Genomic DNA, 23947 nt, shown 5'->3' with positions numbered 1-23947 from the left:
CTCATAACGTTTTTTAATTGACATAAGTACTCAGAACCGGATACGCTCGTTGAATTCTTGAAACCGTCCACAATTGTGTGTGTTGGGCGGGTAAGTTGAGATTTTTTGATACTGGGTGCACTTGAGTTGCACGTATTTTTTATCACGTGGTGTTTGGTGTCAGGCACACATACGGTAGTAGGGTGTTTCAAATAAGGTTGCACCTCAGCATTACTATAATTCATCCCCCTAATCAGTTCCCTCACACACTTCAGTTTAGCTGCTGTTAACTTCATGACTCACTTATCTTCTTATTTTAACTACTTTTGACACCGTGCAGACTTTCACATGCAAATACTGACATTATTATCATGGCGATTACTATCTTCACAGTGTTTGAAATACTACTTTGAAGTGCTTACAAACAGAACATCTATTGAATATCAAGGATTTAAACCGTTTTGAATAAAGGACCACCCCTGAAGAAGGGTCCAGTAGTGACCCGAAATGCATTGGGATATGTTTTGATGTTTATCATTTATTTAAAGACTTTTTGTAATAGTTGCAAGGAATGAAATATACATATGTGATTTAACAATGTATCAGTCAAATCGTATTTTACTCAATCACCATTATTGTATTTGTTGAAACCACATGAATAAGATGTATCAGATACAGTAAAAACGACGTTGATTTTGAACCAGAACTTTTGTATGTCATATGATGTTGAATTGGGACAAGTGTTTATAAATTAAGTTTACACAATTCTTGAAACCTTTAATGGACCCAGTTTGAGCTCCCAGTTAGACCAAACCACATGATGAGTACATGATCTTAGAGTAGTGATGAGATGAGATGCCCAAGGCTCTGTTTTGTTGAGGGCTATTTAAAGATTGTCTTGGGAGAAAGTGTCAATTATTCATTGTCTCTGATTCAGTTGGGGCCGAGACTGAAACTTGTGAAAGATTCAGACAAAGATGGCAACAAGACTGCCTAGGTATCAAGAGTATCACTGAAATGAATGTTCGCTTTGCAATATAGCGATGAGAACGACTACAATGGCCTAGGAGTACTCATTTGTTGTAACTCAATGGTAGGACCTGTGTTTTATTGGGTAGTGAACCCCCGGAGTGTGCTACGATCGCCATTGAATCCATCCAGGCAAAAACCAACATTGATCTGTTTCCTGCAAAAGAACAGTACACACGCTTCCTCCCTCCCAGTACTGTTTCTTGTCTTCTTTGGCAAGAGCTGCGCATAAAATGAAGCATGTAATAATGAGTTATCTACACCATGCTCCTCATTTATGAGCCAGATAAGATAGCTGATCAAATAATCAACTGGTTCTTGTTAGGCCAGTAAGTAGGAGGTATCATTTGCCTCTGGAATGGTTGATCAAATGGAAGCAGCACTGGCTGAAGTGAGGTGTGGAACTTAAGATTGGAAATCCTAGACTGAGAGTGGCTTGCCTTTAGTACTTTTCACTCATTCATCCCTCAGTTTTGATGCCAACTGCCTTAAAAGCATTAGTTTCTTTTGTTTTCTCCTCTGGTGGGGATAGGATTTACAAGTGAAGTTTTACCAGCCGCCTTTTACTCAACCCGCCTCCCCAAACAGATAATCTTGCTTTCTCTCTCCTTTTTAATTAATTTCTTTCTCAACCTCCTGGTTGAGCCTAGGTCTGGAATCCTGCATTGGTCATGCCCCACCTCCAAACAAATACCTGTATCTTCAGAAGCCCGGTTACTCTAATCCCATAACCCAAACATCCGGATCCTGCGCTTCGCAGCACATGCACTAAGCACCCACTTAATTTTATGCTGATTATTGTGCGTCCTGCAGTTCTTCACATAACTGATTGCATCACACTTAACCTTAACACCAGCTTCATCCCTCTACTAGCTCTTGACTGTCCGTACATGTATATGTAAGGAAACAGGCATCTTATTGCAGGTTTCCCCCTACCTTTTGCCCCATTTGTACTATTAGCTGATGGTTTTTCGATTCTGAGCCATACCCCAATACTAGTGTTATGACCCATTACAAAAGCTAGGTCGAATTGAATGCCCCATTTGGCAAGTACTGACTTACTTATAGATCCATAGTATATGGTACCAACAGCATGTAAGGCATAGTGAGGTGTGACCCTCCTCTCCCAGAAAGGCCACTCTGGGTGTTAGCAGAGAAGGCGAGCTTCAAAGTAAAACCCACCTTTGAAGGGCCCCCTATGACAGCATACTCGAGCAGGATGCCTTTTGTTCCTGAAGACAAGCTAGAGCCATGGACAGACGGAAGACCCACCCCAAACCGGTTTTCCCGTGGGCATGTAATCCTTAGGTAGCCACACCTTTGGGGTTGGCTCCCAAGCTCCTGACAGTCAAGGGAAGGGTAATACATCATGAGAGTTGCACGAATATTGCACTTTGTGATTGTCAAACGCCACACATCACCGGAACTTTGTCACCAAACAGTAGGGAAACTGCACTGTTCCCTCTGGCACCTTCCCAGAATAAAATGCCCACCCCGAACCTCCGTACATGTTGAATTTAGTGAGTGGATCTAAAGAGAACTGCCCTGCTGCCTTTGAAGCTGCATGTAGAGAGGCTGCATTGTCGGAAGGAGTGCACTTGCTGCACTTTGGTTTAGTGAATTTGGACTGTGCCAGTGGCTTCTGGCTCGAGAAAGTTGATTCCTGGCCCCAGATCAAAGCTAGGACTTCCAGGGTTAGTAGGCTGGACCCCTGGTACAGCACCAGGGATGTCCAAGCTGAAAAAGCCCAAACTGGCAAAGCAGTAGCCACTTCTGAGGAATTGCCACTGACAGGCACGCCATGAGACCATTTCGATATAGCCAAATGTTTCACCCATGTCTGTCAGACCCGGGAGTGCTATTAGAGACTAGATCTGTTGCCCAAGAGGAACACTAGATCCCACCACAGATATTCTCTGTGATCACTTTGTTGTGAGATCAGTTCCCTGGCCGCAGCTATTGACGCAAAGAGAACGTCCTGTGTCGCGGTCAGTTTCTCCTCACCCTGCGTCCACAGCATTAGGACCACTCAGTTGTTGTCTATGATGGTCGTATCCTAAAGGTTGGAACTGGACTGGAGCAGGCTCTGGGAGCCAGGTAACTTTCCAAAGTAAACTTACTGGACTCCTAGACCTCCGCCCTGTCTTCTCTGATATAATACCTCATCATTGCAGCCTTCACGGTGTCTTTGCTGGTGATTTAAAGCTTCAAGGCAATATTTCAACCAAGTCTGGCATAATCCCTCCTCCGCCTACTAGCCATCATCAAGTAGCGCATCACTCTTCCAACCCTGACCAGTCAGACCCAATTTTAGATTGCCACATACCATTGCTGTACCTAACACTGGATTGAACTAACCACATTGCATGGTCTTTGACCTACCACTGGAGCGCCCGACGAAGGAGATCGTAATCCATCCGCCGGATAGTTTGGTCATTCATGTTTTCCCATTAGTGCACTTTATGACCACTTTGTAGCACTCCACCTTCTAAACAATAGCTGTCTACCTGATCAAAAATGGCTCGGATAATAGAGGGCCTCATTCTGCACTGTGATATGCACAAGAGCAGACCTCAACAAATGCATTGGGAGACGCTTGTGTTTATCACATTCATAGGAACCCAGAATTGATGGGCATGTCCCACAGAAGGCGCATCCAAGAACCAAGGCTTTCTACAGCGGTATGACCATTACTGGAACATCCAACAGAGGCATATAAAACTTCAAAGCATTTGAGCACTGCACTCTTCTTTCACTAGCACTTCGAAGATTCAAAGAAGAAATGCACAGCTCTCAACTTCACGTACACCATTGACCATATCAGACAACACATTAGCCACATCGAACTGTCCGACATCTCTGCAATAGTCCCCTTGTGACAGACCAACGTGGATCCACCTCCATCCTTTTCAACTCACCATAACTCGTATTATACAAAGGATCTGCTTGGCAGGCCACATGGAAGAACCTCTCCGACACTTTGAATATCTGTTTCCCTCACTCAAGGGCTCTCTCCCCATTCAAGAGCTGACCATTCCTGCTACCAGCCTGGACCTTTGTGACCCTGCAAACTGCCAAACTATTACACCAAAATTGCATTTGCCAAGCAACTGTGTAGGAAAATCAAAGAAACCCTCCTCCAGGACTCCTAACTTGGACTGCCCCTTATGCAGCATCAAGACGCCTGTCATCCAAGTTTTGATTGCCCTGAGCATCTCGTCTGACTCATTTGATGGAGACCTCAGAGCTCCGTAAGAACGAGCATGGAAGGTATTGTCCTTCATTTTTATTTCAATCCACATTAACACATTCCGTCTTATCCTGATGAGCGCATCCTCATCCAACTCCATCTCTGAAACATATAAAGTTGCCCAAGGATCCTTTCTGTCTCCATTAACCTTCAATATTCACATGGAAGTCTTCAACTCTCATTAATCTATTTGCTGAATTGACAGTTGCAAAAATGATACGAACACCTTGGCATGGTATCAGAACATTACAGTGATAGAGTAATGCCCCAAAGCATATTTTATCAGTCGACATAAAGGAGTACTAACAGATGTTAACAATGGGCACCACAGAGCTCTTCGCCAACTACTTTCATGCAATTATGAGAAATTATGCTAACCACTTTTGGTGCTGCTCTCCATACAAACTCTATTTTTATCATGTGAACCTCCCTGTTATGGGTAACCAGGAATATGAGATGGGCTTCTCTCCCAATTGTAACTCCATCAGCATTAACTTCATCCACTTGTGTCTGGTTCAACTATTTGTATGTGCACAATCAAACTTCACACCATCTCAGAGTCTCAGTTTTTGCTTCCAAACATAGTCCAGGGTGTTATCTCAGTTGTAAAGTCTCTTGATGCATATGTAAATATATATTTCTTTAGTTCTACAATACTGCGCAATAACTATCTTGACAAACACCTAGTAGATTTTATTTCAAAGTATCTGTCAATTCTCATGACCAAGGCACATTTTCCATCATCTGTCTGTGACCCAGAGCAAGGCAGATAAAAAATAGTAAGAGGAAGAGAAAGATGGGGAAACCGTGACTAAGGAAGAAATCAGTGATGACAATTACTTGAAAAAGAGAGGTAACGAGGCAAGAAGTGTAGTTTTGTGGAAGAGGCATGAAATCAAAACTAAGTAAGCAATGAGTGTAGGGCTTGCTCTCCTTAATCAAACTCTGCAGCTTTTTCTCACAGCTGTTGACTAATCCTAATGACTAGTTTTTCACATTGAGATTATCTTCAGAATTTGCATCATGAGAAACATGTGAGCTGCCTGAAAACAATCTTTGACTCGACAAGAGATGCCTTTCTCCCTGATGACAGAACAGCTGTCCAAAACTTCGCCCTGCCTGATTGCTTTATTAACTAGATAAGTGTTCTTTAAATACATTTGTGAAATTTTTGGAACTTAGGTGGAGAGCAGATCAAAAGACAGCAGGTGTATGCACTAATTGAGGGTTCAAAGCGTGAATGAAGAGAAAATAGAAACCTTTTGTATGTGGACAGGGTACATACTAGAAAAAGGTGAGATCAGGTACGGCAGAAGTGAGGTATGTATGTAGTGTTGCAACTTCTGAGGAGAGACGATAACATCCAAGATGATGATACTAGTATTGCTATTTCTGTATGTCTTATTGCTCACACTACAGTTTACCCATTGTTTTTCAATGTGGGCTGAGCACCACAAATTGCGTTACAATTGTTAACCACTCACCCTTCCACCTCTGCCACCTTCTCTTCTTCCAGAACATAAAGAAGAAAGAAGGGTCTTCCAAGGCACGTCCTTCTGGGATTGGGGCAGTTGGTTTGCTCCCGCCACCTCCAGGAGGCAAGATTGGCCCCCCTCCACCATCGCAGCCATCCACAGCAATTGCCAACCATGTGACGCCACCACCCCTGCAGACATCGAACGATGATGGAGATGCAGGTAACCACATTGTGTCCTGAGTCCTATTACGCTAGGAAGCAAGCAGTACCCAGACATGCGCAACCCTCTTAGCATTCCATCATTCCTTCTCTGTTCCCAGCAGCCCCAAAGCATAGTCCTCCCTGGACCCACAGCAGCAATTGGGAATATCCATGGTTGTTCCTGTGCTCGCATCAAGGCTCTGTGCCCACTCAGGCATACCAAAAAATACACTGGCCACACTCCAGCTTCCCCTACACACTCCAAAAGCTCCAGTACACTTGTGATATTCTGGAATCGATATTGCCATTCTGTCAGCCCCACTCAGTTTCCTTCTTGTTCCCCCTACACTCAAAGGTTTGTCTTGCGCACTCATCTGCTTTCCGACAAAAGATCCAAATTGTATTTTCTGTAGCCTGTTATGATATGAGAAGGAATATTCAGCAACCCCTTTTACAACCACAGAATCCATTTCTGACTCCCAACAGCCTTGCTAGTCTCTACTACAAGAACAAGTACTACACTAGAGTCCCTCTAACACTCCCAGCAGCCCCTTGTGACAGTCCATCATACAGTTCCTGCCACCGCTTTGACAACCTAAGGTTCTTCCCATGCGGTCAACATCCACCACATCGCTTTGTCCTTTCTAGACTCCTGACAGTCCTTCCTGCTCTTTGATCTCTCCCACACCTCAGTAAGAGTTATGACAGTCCATGCTCCCTAATGAACTCGCAGCAGCCTTTGTCATGCTCAGGGTGTCTGTTCCTAAGCTGAAGGGAGGCAGTACAAAGATTCCTTGATGCCTGAGATGCTAAGCATTCGAACAAATAGCAAGTATGCCAACCTCCAAAGCACTTTTAGTGCTGAATAGCTAAGGATGGTTATTCATTGTGCCTGTCTTCTTTTCTCAATCACTCACAAAATGGGTAGCCAGCAGGGAATAGAGATGAGTTTAAAAGTGTTCGAGGCATGTGGGCTGCTAAATTCATATCTTAGCATTAGATCGCCGCCTAGTGTTGGGCTCGGATGATTGCACATTGTTGTCCTGGAAGAGTCTTCGAAGTATCCTGAGATAGGTGGCTCCTCCCCTGGACTACAGTGCGCATGGGCATCGGCTCCATCCCCAGATTGTTTTTTTCCGCCATTGGGTTCGGATGTGGTCTCGACGTCTTACTGTCGGAACCAAGTAAAACTAACTTTTAGCGGCCAAAAGGCCTCGATTTTCTTGCGTCGGTATTGTCTGCGCACGGTCTCGAGTCTTCCGTCTCTTGGAGCCGGAACAAGCGGAGTTTTCTTTGCTTTCTAAACTTTGAGGCCTTCTCATCGCGACACGACTGCAAGCCTTTACGGACATGGAGCGGAGCCCGTTTAAGTACTGCCCGCTCTGTGGGTCCAAGTACCCACACATCGATCTACACCCCGTGTGTAACAAGTGCCTTTCACCGGACCACGACGACGGCAAGTGCAAGGCCTGTGCACAGTTCCGCTCCAAGAAAACTCTCAAGCTTCGGCGCGCGGTGCGCTTGGAAGCTAGGCAAGCGGCCCCGGATCCGGAGAACATCTTCGGCGACCAGGAAGAAGAGGTCCAGGGTCACCATCTACAAATCTCCCCATCACAGACGGAGGTCGAGGCGGATCCGGGAGACGACGACGGAGTCGCGGGTCAAGTCCTCGAATACGTCGAAGAGGTAGGAGACGACGATGAGATTTATGGGGCCGCGGCGGATAGCTCAGCGGACGAGCTCTGCCCCGAAGGTTACGAGGATACCGACCGGGACACGGGATCGCCTGTCGGCCTTACCCAGGACCCGTTGCCGCAAGCCACAGCCCCGCCTTCGGGCCCGGCTACGGACTCACTTGCTGGGCACGCTGTTTCGAAACCGAAACTGAAACCATCGGGGTCGTCAACACCTAAAATGGCCGACCCGAAACTGAAACCTAAGGACTCGAGTGTCCCTAAGATGGCTGCCGTGCCAGTGAAGAAGTCGGTGCCCGTCACCCCATCGGCTCCGTCGACCTCCGGTCCGCAGAAGCCGAGGAAGTCTGTCGATTCCGATGCTCCGAAGTCGAAACCGACGCCCGAGGAAGGGGCCCCCAAGAAAGATGGTCGGCACGGATCAGCGGCTACGGCGCCGTCCAAGCCCGCCAAGGTCGGCTCCAAAGAGGCTACGCACAAGAAGTCTGCGCCCCGGCCTCAAGATTCGGAGGTGCCGAAGACGGTTTCCGCGCCCAAAACGCACAAGGCCCGCGAGGACGTCGGATCCGAGGGACCGCTCAAGGCATCCTTGTCGGCGACGAAACCCACTGGCAGTGTACCGTCCCCCATTGCGGAGTCACTGCAGAGAATCAGGGAGAAAGCCTTTGCTCCATCGGCTCCGATGCCATCACCGCAGCCGCAAAAGGACGCTCCGGCTAAGCCTTCTGGGAAACTCCTCTTTCTCTTGCCACCTAAGGAGGCGCCGAAAGCGTTTTCGACGAAATCGGCTCCGAAACAGGGTTCCTCGCTGCCTGACCCTCTTCCACGTCGTGTACTCGAATCGGAAGACGATTCAGAGCATTTCATCGATGCTGCCACCGGCAAGCTGACACTCTATAAACGGAAGATCACTTCTGAGCCGGTGGACCCCTACATCATCCCACTGAAAAAGAAGAGGGTGCCCCTTGACGCCTCAGGCCTCACGGAACCGATTCAGCCTCCTCCAAGACGGAGCCCTACTCCCTCCCCAGAACACTCTGTGGGTGAGGAATATGATGAGGATGAGCAGTACAATTTCCCTATCGATGAACCTGATGTACAACCAGATTCATACGACGACACTGGTGACCAGAACACCCAAGGTGTGGGCCAAGACCCGCAGACCTTTAATGCACGTGCATCCCCGACTGAGGACTCAGCAGGATTTCATGCACTAATTGAAAGGGCGGCGGCCAATCATGATGTGGACATGCATGCCGACCCGGTTGAGGAAGACTTCCTTTTCGACACCTTTGCCATATCTGAAAGGACAGTAAAGACACTTCCTATGCTGAAAGGTGTTCTCAAACATGCTGGGGACATTTTTAAGGAGCCTACGAGGGCGAGAGTGGTCAACCCTCGCATTGAAAAGAAGTACAGGCCTGCACCTGCGGACCCCGTCTACATCCGGGGACAATTGCCACTGGACTCTCTTGTGGTTGCCAATGCCAGGAAACGTGCCAACTCCCAGACAACGGGTGAAGCTCCTCCCCCGGATAAGGAGTCCAAAGTGCTTGAGGCAGGAGGCAAGAGTGGCTGCACAGGCGGCAAACTTTTGGCGCATCGCAAATACACAGGCGCTCCTGGCGCGTTATGATAGGGCGCACTACGACACCCTAGAACAGGTTATACAACACCTGCCCCCACAGTTCCAAGAAGGCACCAAAATGCTTATTGAGGAAGGAAAGCTAATATCAAACGCAGCCATCAAGTGTGCACTTGACGCTGCGGACACAGCTGCTAGGGCTATCAACACTAGCGTTATGCTGAGAAGACAAGCCTGGCTCCGCATCTCAGGGTTTAAGCAGGATATTCAGACAACAATTCTGAATCAGCCAGTCAATCCTGATAGTCTGTTTGGTCCGGATGTTGACACCACCCTAGAGAAAATAAAGAAGGACACGGAAACTGCTAAGTCTATGGGGGCCCTGCAGTCCCAACAGTTTCGTGGCAGCAATTTTCGTCGCTCAGGTGCACGTGGAGTCACCAGAGGACAAATGGGTCAACAATCCCAGTTCTCCAAAGGTGGGGCGCAATCCTCGTTCACTAAACAGAACAAGGGAGGTTACAGGAATAACAGCAACAGAGGTCGCGGCAGAGGAAACAACAGCTCCCGCACCTCTACTCCAAGCAAACAGTGACTTTCTGTCACTGCCCCCCGACCACCTAACACCTGTCGGGGGGAGACTGCAGCAGTTCCTGCCCGTCTGGAGAAACATCACCACAGACAGGTGGGTGCGACAACTAGTCCAGTATGGTTATTGCCTAGAGCTGAAATCCACTCCACCCAACATCCCACCGAGGCAAAGGCCTATGTCCGCAGAGCACTTGCACTTATTGCAGCAGGAAGTGGTGGCGATGCTGCAAAAAGGCGCAATCGAGCTCGTGCCGGTGGGGGAGGAAGGCACAGGGGTATATTCCCTGTACTTCCTTATTCCAAAGAAGGACGGTTCTCTCAGGCCCATTCTCGATCTACGTCCCCTCAACCTGTACATACTGTCAGAGCATTTCCATATGCTTACACTGCAGCAGATTCTTCCCTTGCTAAACCAGGGAGACTTCTTAGCAACCTTAGATCTCAAGGATGCTTATTTCCACATTCCACTACACCCGTCACACAGGAAATACCTCAGGTTCACTATTCAAGGCAGGCACTACCAGTTCAAAGTCCTACCCTTCGGAGTCACAACAGCCCCGAGGGTGTTCACCAAGTGTCTAGCGACAGTGGCGGCGCACCTCAGGAGGCAGAATATCCATGTCTACCCCTACCTAGACGACTGGCTCGTACAAGCCAAGTCAGAGCAACAGTGCGCCGCAGACATGTCGACTACAATTCACCTTCTTCACGATCTGGGTTTCTCCCTAAATTACCCAAAATCGCATCTTCAGCCGACACATGTCCGGCAGTTCCTGGGTGCTACGATCAACACCCTGACAGCCATGGCTCAGCCAAACCAAGTCAGAATCGACAGCATTCAGTCGCTGATCCAACGTTTCCGACCACGACACTCCCTGCCAGCGAGAGTGTTCATGCAGTTGATAGGCATGATGGCCTCCTGCATCTTCATAGTCCCTCACGCACGGTTACATATGCGCCCGCTCCAGGAGTGCTTAGCGAATCAGTGGACACAGGCTCGTGGGCAATTGACAGACCTAGTGTTGGTTACCAGTCGGGCATACGACTCTCTGCATTGGTGGACTCCACACAACCTTTGCAAGGGCCGACTGTTCCAAGAGCCCGTGCCGCAGATTGTCCTGACAACGGACGCATCTCTCCAGGGATGGGGAGCTCATGTGCTCACTTACACCGTGCAGGGACTATGGACGACGCAGCAACAGAAGATGCACATCAACTATCTGGAACTGATGGCAATCTTCATGGCGCTCAAGTCCTTCATTGTACATCTGAGCAACAAGGTCGTGCTAGTCCGGACGGACAACATGACCGCGATGTACTACATTCAAAAGCAGGGGGGCACCCACTCGCCACAGCTGTCTCATCTGGCTCAGAGCATGTGGAAGTGGGCCATTCAGAGGAACATTTTCCTCATGGCAGAACACCTCCTGGGCAAGGACAATCAGATGGCGGATCTGCTCAGCAGATACAGCCATCAGATGCACGAGTGGGAGATACACACTTCTGTTCTCCACCCGTACTTCCAGCAGTGGGGTCATCCGGAGATAGACCTGTTTGCAACAAAAGAGAACGCAAAATGCCGACTCTTTGCCGCCAGGTTCCCTCACCCACAGTCGCAGGGGAATGCGATATGGATGAACTGGTCCGGCAAATTTGCGTACGCTTTTCCGCCAGCCCCTCTAATACCGCTGGTCGCAAGAAAGCTAAGGCAGCACTCCATGACTCTCATCCTGGTTGCTCCAACGTGGGCACGACAGGCTTGGTACACCACGTTCCTCGAACTCTCAGTGGTGCCGCATCAAAGACTGCGCCTCACGCCCAGTCTTTTGACGCAGAACCATGGAGACATTCAGCATCCAGATCCACAACAGCTCAACCTAGCGATCTGGCTCCTGAAGTCCTAGAGTTTGGATACCTTAACCTACCTCCAGAATGCATGAGTATCATCAAGGAGGCGAGGAAACCAACTACTAGAGCATGCTATGCTGCTAAGTGGAAGCGATTTGTCATCTACTGTACGTCCAATGACATCAACCCGCTAGATGCATCTATCCCCAACATCATCTGCTATCTGTTACATCTCTACAAGTGCAATCTGGCGTACACTTCCATTAGGATACATCTCTCAGCCATAGCGGCTTATCTTCAGAACAGGCAGCACCTCTCTGTCTTCAGAGTGCCCGCCATTAAAGCCTTCCTTGAAGGTCTGAAGAGAGTCATTCCCCCAAGGACGCCACCAGCTCCGGTGTGGAACCTCAACGTCGTTCTCACCAGACTGATGGGGCCACCATTTGAGCCACTGCACTCGTGTGAGCTCCAATTCCTTACGTGGAAAGTGGCCTTTCTGATAGCTATTACGTCTCTGAGGCGTGTCAGTGAGCTGCAAGCGCTCACCATACAAGAGCCGTTCATTCAAATTCACCCAAATAGGGTAGTGCTACGCACTAACCCTAAATTCCTTCCTAAGGTGGTGTCACAGTTTCATCTTAACCAAACTATTGACTTACCAGCTTTCTTTCAAAACCCGCAAACGGTGGCGGAAAGAATGCTCCATACCTTAGATGTACGGAGGGCGTTGATGTACTACATAGACAGAACACAACCCTTTAGAAAGACAAAACAACTCTTTGTTGCCTTCGCACCACAACACAAAGGCAACCCAATTTCCAAAGCAGGGATAGCCAGGTGGATTGTTAAGTGCATCCAGATATGTTATCAAAAAGCCAAGCGCACTTTAACAATACCCCCCAGAGCGCACTCCACACGCAAACTGGGGGCATCCATGGCTTTCCTAGGGAACATTCCTTTAGAGGATATTTGCAGAGCAGCCACGTGGGTCACCCCACATACCTTCACAAAACACTACTGTGTTGATGTGCATTCCAAGCAGCAAGCAGCTGTAGGACAGGCTGTTCTCAAGACACTTTTTCAGGTTTCTGCAGCTGGCACGGGCAACCGCCGCTGATGGAGGGACTGCTATGTATTCTATGCTAAGATATGAATTTAGCAGCCCACATGCCTCGAACTGAATATGCTACTTACCAGTATGCATCTGTTGTTGGCATGTAGGGCTGCTAACATTCATATCGCCCGCCCTCCTCCCCGGTGCCTGTCGCAGCTGCAGATATACTATTGTATTTATTCTTTAGCATGGACATCCTTTACACTTTTCACTCCATCTTCTGCCACAATGGCGAAAAACAATCTGGGGATGGAGCCGATGCCCATGCGCACTGTAGTCCAGGGGAGGAGCCACCTATCTCAGGATACTTCGAAGACTCTTCCAGGACAACAATGTGCAATCATCCGAGCCCAACACTAGGCGGCGATCTAATGCTAAGATATGAATGTTAGCAGCCCTACATGCCAAGAACAGATGCATACTGGTAAGTAGCATATTCAAAACGAAACAAAGTGAAGTAAAAGGTGAGATTTCATTGAAAAAAAGTAGACTAATAAAGTGGTTTGGGTGTAACTTCCTTTAAGAAATAGAGAGGACATTAGAAGTTCCTATGTATTTGTCAAGCTTTAGTGAAAAGCTGGACAGAAGTCATACTAACATGAATTTTATTAGGCAACTGGTATCAAATATAGGACTGCCAAGACAGGATTTGGAAATCGTCCCCCATAGTAACACCAAAACAGAATTGTGTGTGTGTAGATGTGTGTGTAGGGGGTTGTGTGTGTGTCTCAGGGAACATTTTAGCAGAGTCTTGGGGTTTCAGTTGAAAAGAAGGCTATATTTTGGAGTGTGCCGGAAAAGAGGGAGAAGTAAGCTGAGCAGCTTTGTTGAACTTCAGCTGCCTTGAAGTGGGAGCGAAGATGTTGCTATCCCCGCTTTTGAGCGCAGTTTGTAAGTCCAGGGAGATGAGACTTCCCAGCTCCTTTATTTTCAAGTATACATAGATCATAAAGGGCAAAATTAACCAGGTCTGTTATTTTCTGGGGCCAGAAACTTTCCAGTTTTATAAAGGTGATTTTGTTTCAAAGAAAGATTAGAGTTTGGTGTTAAGATGCACTCTAAGAGTTTTGTAGGCTATGGGAGGTTGAAGATTGGGTGATAGTATTTTGAGTCTGAAGAGTTTAGGTTTTTTCAATAAATATTGCGGCTAAGGTATGTAGGAACAATTCCAGAACTGATGGAGGCATTGCTGAGTAGTCTTATGCAGCTAGTCTAGAGAGCAGTTAGATCTGTGAAGATGGCAAGTGGGTATGGATTGAGAGGAAATCCTTAGTTGTACTGTGGGCACAAACCCAAATTCTAGAGTGAAAGTGAGGACCGTATATAAAATGTACTATTGTCAGTTTGTTTTTTGTATCCTGTATCATTCTTTTCATACTCCATCTTGCCAGGTATCCTATTGGACCTTGAGGCACCCTTACCAGCATTTACTGTGCCAGCAGCGGCATCTGCACCTTCAGACCTCTGGGGAGACTTCAGTGCGGCAGCGGGCAGGTAATCTGTGGCTCATGCATTGGGAGGTGGCTACATTGTCAACTTTGAAACTGGAGTTATGGTTCTCCAACATGAGCTCTTCATTGACCTTTATGCTGAATGAAGCAATCTCTTCTATAAAAAGAAATGGTATTGTTTGTCTAGATCTTTAGATCTGCCTACCTGCAGGCTTTAAATAGCCAATTACAATGAAAAATCTATTTGGGGTGTGATTAAGTTGCTGGAAATGAGTTAGTTTTAAAAATGAAAGTCTGAATAGAATAAGCATAAATGATCCATTTGGATAGGGGAGATTGTAAAGAGACCGCTGGAGGAAGGCCTGTCCTTCCTCAGCCAAGTCTGGCCACTCATTGGACTCGTATACAGGGGAGATATGAAAAATGGAGCGAAAATGGGATCCCGCTTTATGTAGTTCTTTCCAAAGCGCTTGATTTCTGTGTGTGTATCGGACTACAGGCTTGCCATTGAAGAGCAGCAACATTGACATTCTCTTAATCTAGATCCGTAATTTACACAGATTCCACTCAATCTTGAAGCTTCCATGCTCTTTCTCAAAAAATGTAACTTTGAAAAACCTTCTTGCTCTCCGGATAACTCCTTGGGCTCTTCAGCAAGCCTTTTAATAGACTTATCTGATAGAGGCTTCTAGCCGCAGATTCCTTACCATAGAATATTCCCCAGATGTCAGACTGAATCTGGAAACCTTTGATAAGCAGTAAAATGTAAATGTAAATGTAGTATACTTGTAAAGCGCACAGCTGCCCCAGCAACGGGGCGTCCCGGCGCTGTATAACTCTGGGGAACCCGTCCTGGCTTTCCCTGTGGGATGGTCCCTTGCTGGGAGTCCCCAAGGTGGAGCCAGGCATCCCCGGAATTGGTGGGGCCGTTGTGGAGATTAGGCAAGCTAATGCCCAGAGTTGCCGAGTGGAACCCCTGATTAGAGTAAGCACCGAAGTACCCCTGCGTGTCATTAGGTGGTGCAGTTCAACTCAGAGTGCCGCCCGCCCCGGAATTGATGTGCATGGTGCCTTCATAGGCACCAACCCTATGCGCTGACATCTGTACTTTTCTTTCTGAGCCAGTCAACACAGATCTGAAGAGAGCTACCCCCATGTCACTTTGACTGACCTTTTTTTGACATTTTGTCAAATACTTTTTGAGTCTTTGTCTCCTTGTGTGTAGGATGTCCACCGAAAAGGCAGGGTTTAAACTAAGCAGTGGCTGTCACCAGCAAATGTTGGTGACGGACCGGCCCTTGGTTTCCTCTGGTCTCTTGTGCGACCACAGTGCCAAGACATGCGAAGATTGTGGTGCCATGCATCTGAAAACTGAGATAGTGTTCCCTCAAGCTCCTCACTGCCCAACACAGAACAACTCTGCAACACTCCATATCTCAGTCGCAAGGAAGGTTTAACTTGTTCGCGAAGTTAAACCTGGTGATTGTCATTTTTCTCCAAGTCGTCCGGTAAGTCCTACAAGAAATGAAGTCATCAAAGAGGTGTTTGACTTCACCCTGCAAGTCTTTGGATGAGTCGTGGCGCCATTGGCACTCAGTCTAGCTCTGTGGTGGAGCCTACACCTGGGGTGTCTCCGCACCTTCCTGAAATTCCAGGAGCCGGAGTGACCCCTGTCCAACTAAAAGAATTCTTTGAGTCCATGCACCTCATCTTCGAGCGGCTCAACCCCTCTGGAGCGCCCTCGGACCCCCAGGTTGGGGGGGCTTTACTGAACGCCCTCTGCGACAGTCGGGCCCCAGGGATTCACAACGGAGCCAGCGCCTTATTTCTACGACAGGCTGTGATTGGGTGATGAGGGTGAGGGGTCTCTAGACCCTTATAGTTACTTGACAGGTTATTCTAAGGACATCTGGTATAAGGATCTGACAGATGCCTGTGCCTCGGCACCTCCCCAGACACTGGCCTGGTCTCCTCCTACCATGATTATGGAGGAGGGTGCCTCATTTGCTATGGTGGTTCGGATAGAGGCGGAGGCCTGCCGCCTTCGCCTCACCCCAGTGGACTCACAACACCTCACCCCGGAGAGCTTGGCGGTCCAAGCCCCATGTCCAAAATTAATGCTGGTGCATTCCCTACCGGATAGCGAATCCAAAAGGCTGGCTACCTTCTGGAAGAGGATGTTCTCTTCTGCCAACCTGGCATTGCGATCAGTGAATACAGTATACCTATTGGGCTGATATTCCCATATATGATCTGGGACACAGGTGCTGCCCATGGTCTCGGAGGAAGCCCGAGCTGTTCTTTCTCAGACAATTGCCGATGGGAGAGATGCGGCTAAGTTCACCATAAGATGAGGGCCAGGTATGACTGACTCACTGGGCAGAGCGATTTCCTCATCAGTGACCCTTTGTTGCCACGCCTGGCTGAGAATCACAGGCTTCTTTTCGGGGGGGATGTGCAAGCTTTGCTCATGGACATTTCCTTTGATGGCTCCTGTCTGTTCAGTGAGAAGGTGGACTCAGTGCTGGAGCGCTTTAAGGCCCTCTCCAAACCCAATCCACCTTCCGCCCCTTTCATGGCCACAGAAATGGAGACCCTACACTCAGCCACCACAGCTAGCATGGTTCACAATTCTTTTGCTGCTGAGGATGCGGTTCCCACAGCCCACATGTGACCGGTAGCCAGAAGTGGAGCCAGTCCACCACTCCGGTAACTGCAGCCTCCAAACCCTTTGAATTTGCCTTCCGGCCATCATGGGCATCCAGTGGGAGCTGTATACGCCATCACCAGGTTTACTGGATGTCAATAACCTCAGACCATTGGGTTTTGCAGCTCATCCGAAGGAGCTACTTTTCCCTTATGACCATCCCCTCTCCCATGCCACCCACTTATGACAAGTTGACGAAGGACCAACTCTCCTTACTCAATCAGCATTTGTTTGCTCTCTTGGCCAAGGGAGCTATATAGCAAGGGTGATTGCATCAGAAGTAGGTTGTGGTTGCTATTCCCGCTACTTTCTGGTGCCCAAGAAGGACCGAAGCCTTTGTGCTTTCCTAGACCTGCTCCATCTCAACCTCTTTCTGAAAAAGAAGAAATTAAAGATGCTCTCACAAGTCCTCTTTGCCTTAGATCCAGGACACTGGATGGTAGCATTGAACTTGCAGGACACCTTTTTCCACAACCCCGTCCTGCCTGCCTACAGATGTTGCCTGCAGTTCATTGTGGGCCAAGAGCACTTTGTTTGCTGTGCTGCCTTTCTGCCATATCAGAGCCTCTCTGGAGTTCACTAAAGTGATGGTGGTGATTGCAGCTCATCTGTGGAGGTCGGGAGTTTGTCTTTCCCTACCTCGACAATTGGCTGTTGAAGACAGACTCGCCCCAGACAGTTGTCTCCCACCTCCAGACTACGGAAAACCTTCACTTACTGAGGTTCACTATTAACGTGCCAAAGTCACCCCGACTCACTCGCAGTTGCTCCTTTTCATCAGAGCTGTTCTGGAAACAGTGCAGTCTTGGGCTTATCCTCCAGAGAAGTCCAGGATATTCAGGCTCTGATATTAATGTTTCAGCCTCTAGCCTGGATTTTGGTGAGGTCGTTGGGCTTCCGGGCTTCTTGTATCCTGCTTGTTGCTCATGACCACTGGCCTACACGACTCTGCAGTGGGACCTGAAGTCCAAGTAGGCACAGTATTAGGGGAATCTCTCCAACATGGTTCAGATCTCGGAGGGAACAGCTAAAGATCTGCAGTGGTGGCTTATGAACCGCCATTGTCCGTGTCAGACCCCTCTTCCTTCCCCAATGTATTGACAGATGTCACTCCTGCGCTGGGGCAGCCATCTAGGAGTGGTGGAGATCAAAGTACTCTAGTCTCCGGCAGAGTCCGGACTCCACATCAGTCGGTTAGAGCTTCGGGCGATTTGTTTGGCATTGAAAGCCTTTCTTCCTTCAATCAGAGGAAGGTTAATACAGGTGTTCACAGACAACACCACTGCCATGTGTTACTGCAACAAACAGGGCGGGTGCGGTCGTGGACCCTGTGTCAAGAGGCCTTGTTCCCTAGGAATTCAACACTTTGCTGGCTCGCTGAACGCCAGAGCAGACAACCTTTGCCATAGGTGCTTAGCGGATCTCAAATGGCATCTCTACCTGGAGGGGACGCCATGTCTCTTTCACGAGTGGGGGGAATCTTGGTTAGATTCCTTTGCCTCTGCAGAGAACGCACGTCAGCCGTTTTGCATGTTGGAGTTTTCAAGGTTCTCTCACTCGGAGACGCTTTTGGTCTTTAGTAGGACTCTGGCCTCCTGTATACCTTTCCGCCAATATGACTTGTGCCCAGAGTTCTCAAGAATACAAGGAACGCCTGGGCTCAAGGCATTCTTATGGCTCTGGATTTGACATGGAGATTATTGTATCCAGAGCTGTTGAGTATGATCATTGGTCCTCTATCAGGTTGCCTCTTCGGTCAGATCTCCTGTCTCAGAAACAGGGCAGGGTCCTGCACCCGAACCTGAAAATGCTTTTCCTTCATGCATGGAGATTGAGCAATGACAGTTGACCGCTTCCGACCTTCTGCCCATAGTCTGCAATGTTATCCTGGCAGCCATGTGTCCCTCAACCAAGACTGTATACGCCTGCCGTTGGAATAAGTTTGTGGCATGGTGTCAAGATGAGCATGTTGACCCTTCATCCGCACACTTTCTCAGGATCTCTTATTTATTCTTTCCTTGCTCTGGGCATGGTAAAAGGTCACTGTTCTGCAATTTCTGCAGTTGCCAAATCGGCCATCCTGAACAGTTCAGCAAAATCATGTCTTAATTGTGATAAATACATAAATAAAGGTAGATATGAATAACTCCTCACTGTACTCATCCTAAACTATTGACCCTACACAAGTTTCCAAAACTCCATTCTCTCCCATCATCCAGCTTCGCAATTACCCCTTCACTTGTCACCGTCTGCGATTGGAAAAACTTGCTCTCGCCTTTCCTCACAAAACCAGTCTTCCTTATTACCACCCAATCTCGACTTTTCACATACAAATTCTTCACGCCCTCTGGATCTAGACAAACCATTTGCTATGGTAATCCACCAAAACAACCACAAAGTGATCACCTATTCCAAGTTTTTTTATAGTCCCCAAAAAATCCACAGCCAGTTTTTCCCTTGGCCGAGCTGAGAGTTCCATACACCCCAAAAGTGGTTGCCTAACCATTTTGACTTTATCACTATTGCTACAGGCATAGCAATCTCGTACCACATCCTACACAGTTCCATCCATCAGCCACAGAAAAACTGCCTTAACATCCTTTTGGTTGGATTCCTCCCCAAATGCCTCTCATGCACAATCCTATTCAACCTTGCTCTCAACACATAGGGAGGAATGATACGATCTCTCCTCAATATCTTATCTCCCTGAATACTAAGCTCACCCTTCATCATCATATAAGGCTTTACACTTTAATTTAATTGATCAAAATTCTGCCAATCACATACTATAGGTTTAGTCAGTTCCTCATACTCAGTCATTCTCAATAGCCTCTCTTCATACATCTGTCCACATACAATTTCACCTTCAACACAAACCACTTGACCTTCCATTTCTTGCGTACAGGAAGTATCCTCCACAGGCACTCCTGACAAACAATCAGCAATTACATTTGTTTTGCCTCGCACATATTCAACAACAAATTTGTAGTCCATCACAGACCACAACCATCTCGAAATATGAGGCGTCGCATTTCCTTCTAAACTCCGCCTGTACTTGAAAATGTGTACAAGAGGTTTATGATCAATTTTGAGTACAAACTGCAAAGCCCACAAATAATACATGTAATTGTTCATTCACCAACAGGCTAAGGCCTCTTTCTCAATGAAGAATAAGATTGTTCTGCACCTTCTAATCGACGGGACGCAAATCCAATAATCCTTTCCCCTTCGTCACCCACTTGGGTCAAAACTGCTCCAAGACCAACATTACTAGAATCAGATGTTACAATAGTTTTCCTACTAGTGTCAAAGTGACCCAATGTGGGTGCATGAGCAAGAGATTGTTTTACCATAGCAGACGCATCTTCACATTCCGGAACCCATTCAAACACATTTCCTTTTTTAGCAGTACCCTCATAGGTTCTACCACTTCTGCAAAATTGACACAAATTTTTAACAATATTGAGCAAGTCCCAAGAAAGATTTCAACTGTTCTTTGTTAATGGGCAGAGGAGCGTCCTCGGTAGCTTTCATGATGTTTTTTTTTGGTCTTATTCCTTTCGCAGATACTTCATGTCCCAAATTATTTACTTGTTCTAACCTCAATTGGCACTTCTCCCTTTTTATGTTCTCCCAACTTACAAGGCCACAGGGTATGCTGTCATTTTATGAAATCAACAAAAAAATCCATGATTCCCCTCTCTCGCCAGTCAAATATTTAACAACATTCAAGAAGACAATACTCCGCTGCCAGAGGCAAGCAGGTTAACAATTGCTGTGGTTCTTAAATCTTAGAAAGACCCACATAGCTGTGCAAGCTTTAGACCAATATATCCCAGTTCAATGTGGCTCTTAAAATACTCATGAAAGTGCTCCGTAATAGGTTGGAAGTCCAATTACCGACTGAAAACCCAGGTCAGGTGCTCATATTCTAGGACATGTGATCAATGTTAGTGACTAAAAAGTTGTGGTATCAGTTGATGCAGAAAACTCATTTGACCGGGTGGAGTGGGGCTACATGTTTAGAACTTTAGACTGCATAGTTTTAGGTCCAAAGTAAAATGGCAATTTACAAACCCCACAGCAGTTGTGATTTGCAGTGGCCACACTTCATCCCCTTTCCTAATGAGCAGGGGCACAAGACCACGGTGATTGCAAATAGGCAAAACAAGGATATCCTCTGGTTCTCCCACCCAGCTGTACAATCTAAAGCATTTTTGTATGCTAATGACCTTCTAACTATGTCCAGACTTGAAGCCTCTCTCGCACACCTCACAGATTTAATTTGGAGGTTCTCCCACTTTCTCTGGATATCTTATGAATTGGGGAAAATGTGAAGCAATGCCCTTGACCTGATCGTCGACAGTAGCCATTTTTTTACCTTATCCCTTTCACTGTAAACCATCTAAACCTAGGCATGGAGAGCTTAGTGGAAGACCATTTGAAACCCATATTGTTTAAACTGAAACTAGACGATGAGTGGACTGTTCATAATTTGTCACTCTGGCGCAAAACTCAAGTTAATAAAATGAATGTGGTACCTAGGGTCAATTATGTTTTTAAAATACTGCCTCCTTGTGTAACTAAGGAAATGCTGTTGGAACAATCCTGTTTAGTGAAATAGTTTGTGTGAGGAGGGGAAAAAACTCATGTTAAGAATAGATAGAAGGAATTGAGCTAGCCGGCAGCTAACCTGACCGCATAAACCCGGAGCTCCGCCGTGCACTGCCCAATATCCACCATTATCCTGACTCGGAGTTCAGTTTTTCCGCCTCACTCTCCCTCCACAGGAGCGACACGCTTCAGGGATAGCAACGGTCCTGGCTCTGTGGCGATTCGGCGTTCTGGAGACCCATCCGCGGCGGTGTGCGGGGCCGCGAGTGACAGAGCCCAGAAGCCGCGCCCTCGAGTGCGCGCCTTGCCGACCTACGTGCCCCTGCGTGCAGCGAGAGTGAGCGCGCCGGACCCGGGCGCTTGTGGAGGGGACCAGCTTGCTAGCGGAACACGCCCGGGCTGTTGGCTCGAGTTCCCTTGAGGAGAGGATCAGCCCCGCGACACACACAGAAGGTATCCCCGGGGGCGCCGCCTGTCCTCCTCCCAGCACAAACTTTACAACCTTACCACGTTGCGGCCTGAGATCCCCCGGTGACGACCACTGGATGCTAATGAGGAAAGGGGAGCAGATGTAGAGACTCGGGGCATTCTCAGGGCCCCGTTGGGGTGGAGTCGCTCCCCTGATATAGGAGACCCTTGGGCATGCTGTGAGCCCTCCCCTGAGGGTACACGGGGGAGACCTGCGCTGGACGGTTGAGCCGGGGGGCGCTGCGCGGAGGGGTATCTGGTTGGCGGCTCCATCTTGCGACGACGCGGCCTGGCGCGGAATCTCTCCTGCGCGGCGTGAACTGGACTTCACGTGCCATACTACAGCGCCAGGGCTGACTGCTGGGGGCCTGCGCGATCAGCCGACGGGTTCCACGATCTCACGCTCCTGATCTACGGAGACCCCAGATATTGAGCCGGGTCTCCCTGGGGCGGTGCTCCGCATTTGCAGTCAGTGGGATCACGGTGCGGCCTGAACGATGGGCAAGGGCGACAAAACGCAGAGCAAACTCCCGTTAGCGCAAAGAAGACTGCAACTGCGGAGCCCTCCTGCGGAGCTCACTGACCAACCGCATCCCGCTGAGGACCAAGCAGATAGTTCCGACATCAAAAGCCTTTTGCGATCCATGGAGCAAAGTCTTCAAACTAGCATTTCTGCGCTGGGCGCCAAGATGGACGCCATGTCGTATAGAATGGACCGCATGGCTGAGCGCTTGGATAAGCATGCGGAGAAACACGACATGGCGGAAAGGAGAATTACAGAAGTGGAGGAAGCGCAGACTGAGTTGGACACTGCACATAAGAAAATAGAAACCCTGATGCGCTCTCTTCACGACAAGACGGAGGATTTGGAGGTGCATTCGCGCCGCAGCAATCTCCGCATAACGGGCCTGCCGGAGACCACGCAAACAGGCATAATGGAACTCTTCGTGGAAAAGCTTCTCACGACCCTTCTGGGAGAAGGAGTGTTCTCGTCAACCGGGAGCTCCACCTCGCCCGATTATTGCTAATATACTCAACTATCGGGACAGGGACACTGCTCTCAGACTTGCCAGAAGAAAGCCTGAGCTCCAATATGAAGGATCGGCGATATCTATCTACCTGGATTTCACTGCGAAAGTTCAGGAAGCACGCAAACCCTTCATCCCTCACAAGAGACGACTCAGGGAACTGGGTCTGGACTATGCGATGCTGTACCCAGCTAAATTGCACGTCAACAGGCAGGGACATTCGCATATCTTCACGGACCCAAAAGAACTGATGCAGGCGATGAAGCAATGGTCGAGAGAAAAGAGGGACGATAATGCGGAAACGCTGACTAACGAAGACAATAGCCATCTTGACGACCAGGAATGATCGAGAAACTGGCGATATTCAGGGTCTTGAATCGGGAGTGCTGCCGTGCAGGTGGATGACCTGCGACCTTTGTTTGGGTGGTCTTGTACTGTGTCCTGACCCCCCTGTCAACTGGATGATCCCTATCAGATAGGTTGCATAGGGAGTGGAGGGTCGTGGGGACAATTTGGTTCTTTAACTGTACGTGCAGGTTGTCTGCTGCGACCTGGGTTGGCACTCCTAATCCTAAAGAGACGTTGGGATATGTGGGGAGGGCGAGCTGGGAGGGAGGAAAGTTGCGGAATTCTTTGTACAATCCGAAGTAATACTATGCTACTCTGTTCACATTTTGCAGTAGTGCATTGCGGGAGGGGGGGGTGCGGACCTGATATATTACTTGGAGACCATTGGAGGTTACGCGCTATTAGGCGACCTTGCTTCCCGAGCGCAATGCACTGCTGAAGAACTAGGTACTAGGTTGAAGGAGATGGTATTGGGGTGGGGAGGGTTGGAAGGGACTCTGCATGGCCTCGTTGGGGGGTGTCTGCTGTGGGAGGGGGGTGGAGGGGTCGGGAGTTTGTTGCTG

At 48.3% G+C, this 23947-nt stretch overlaps 1 protein-coding gene across 1 annotated transcript in view; it reads left to right on the top strand.

Annotated features, from left to right (window-relative positions):
- LOC144768100 (adaptin ear-binding coat-associated protein 1-like) overlaps positions 1 to 23947 on the top strand; it is a 159967-nt gene that overhangs the window by 90344 nt on the left and 45676 nt on the right. The window contains 2 exon segments of the mRNA XM_078651490.1: positions 5775 to 5955; positions 14160 to 14262. Of these exon segments, the coding sequence (XP_078507616.1) occupies positions 5775 to 5955; positions 14160 to 14262 (284 nt within the window).

This window comes from Lissotriton helveticus, chromosome 7, assembly GCF_964261635.1.
Source record: "Lissotriton helveticus chromosome 7, aLisHel1.1, whole genome shotgun sequence".
In the NCBI taxonomy this organism is placed as follows: domain Eukaryota; kingdom Metazoa; phylum Chordata; class Amphibia; order Caudata; family Salamandridae; genus Lissotriton; species Lissotriton helveticus.
Note: the sequence above shows the minus strand (reverse complement) of the source record. Positions and strands in the feature narration are given on the sequence as shown.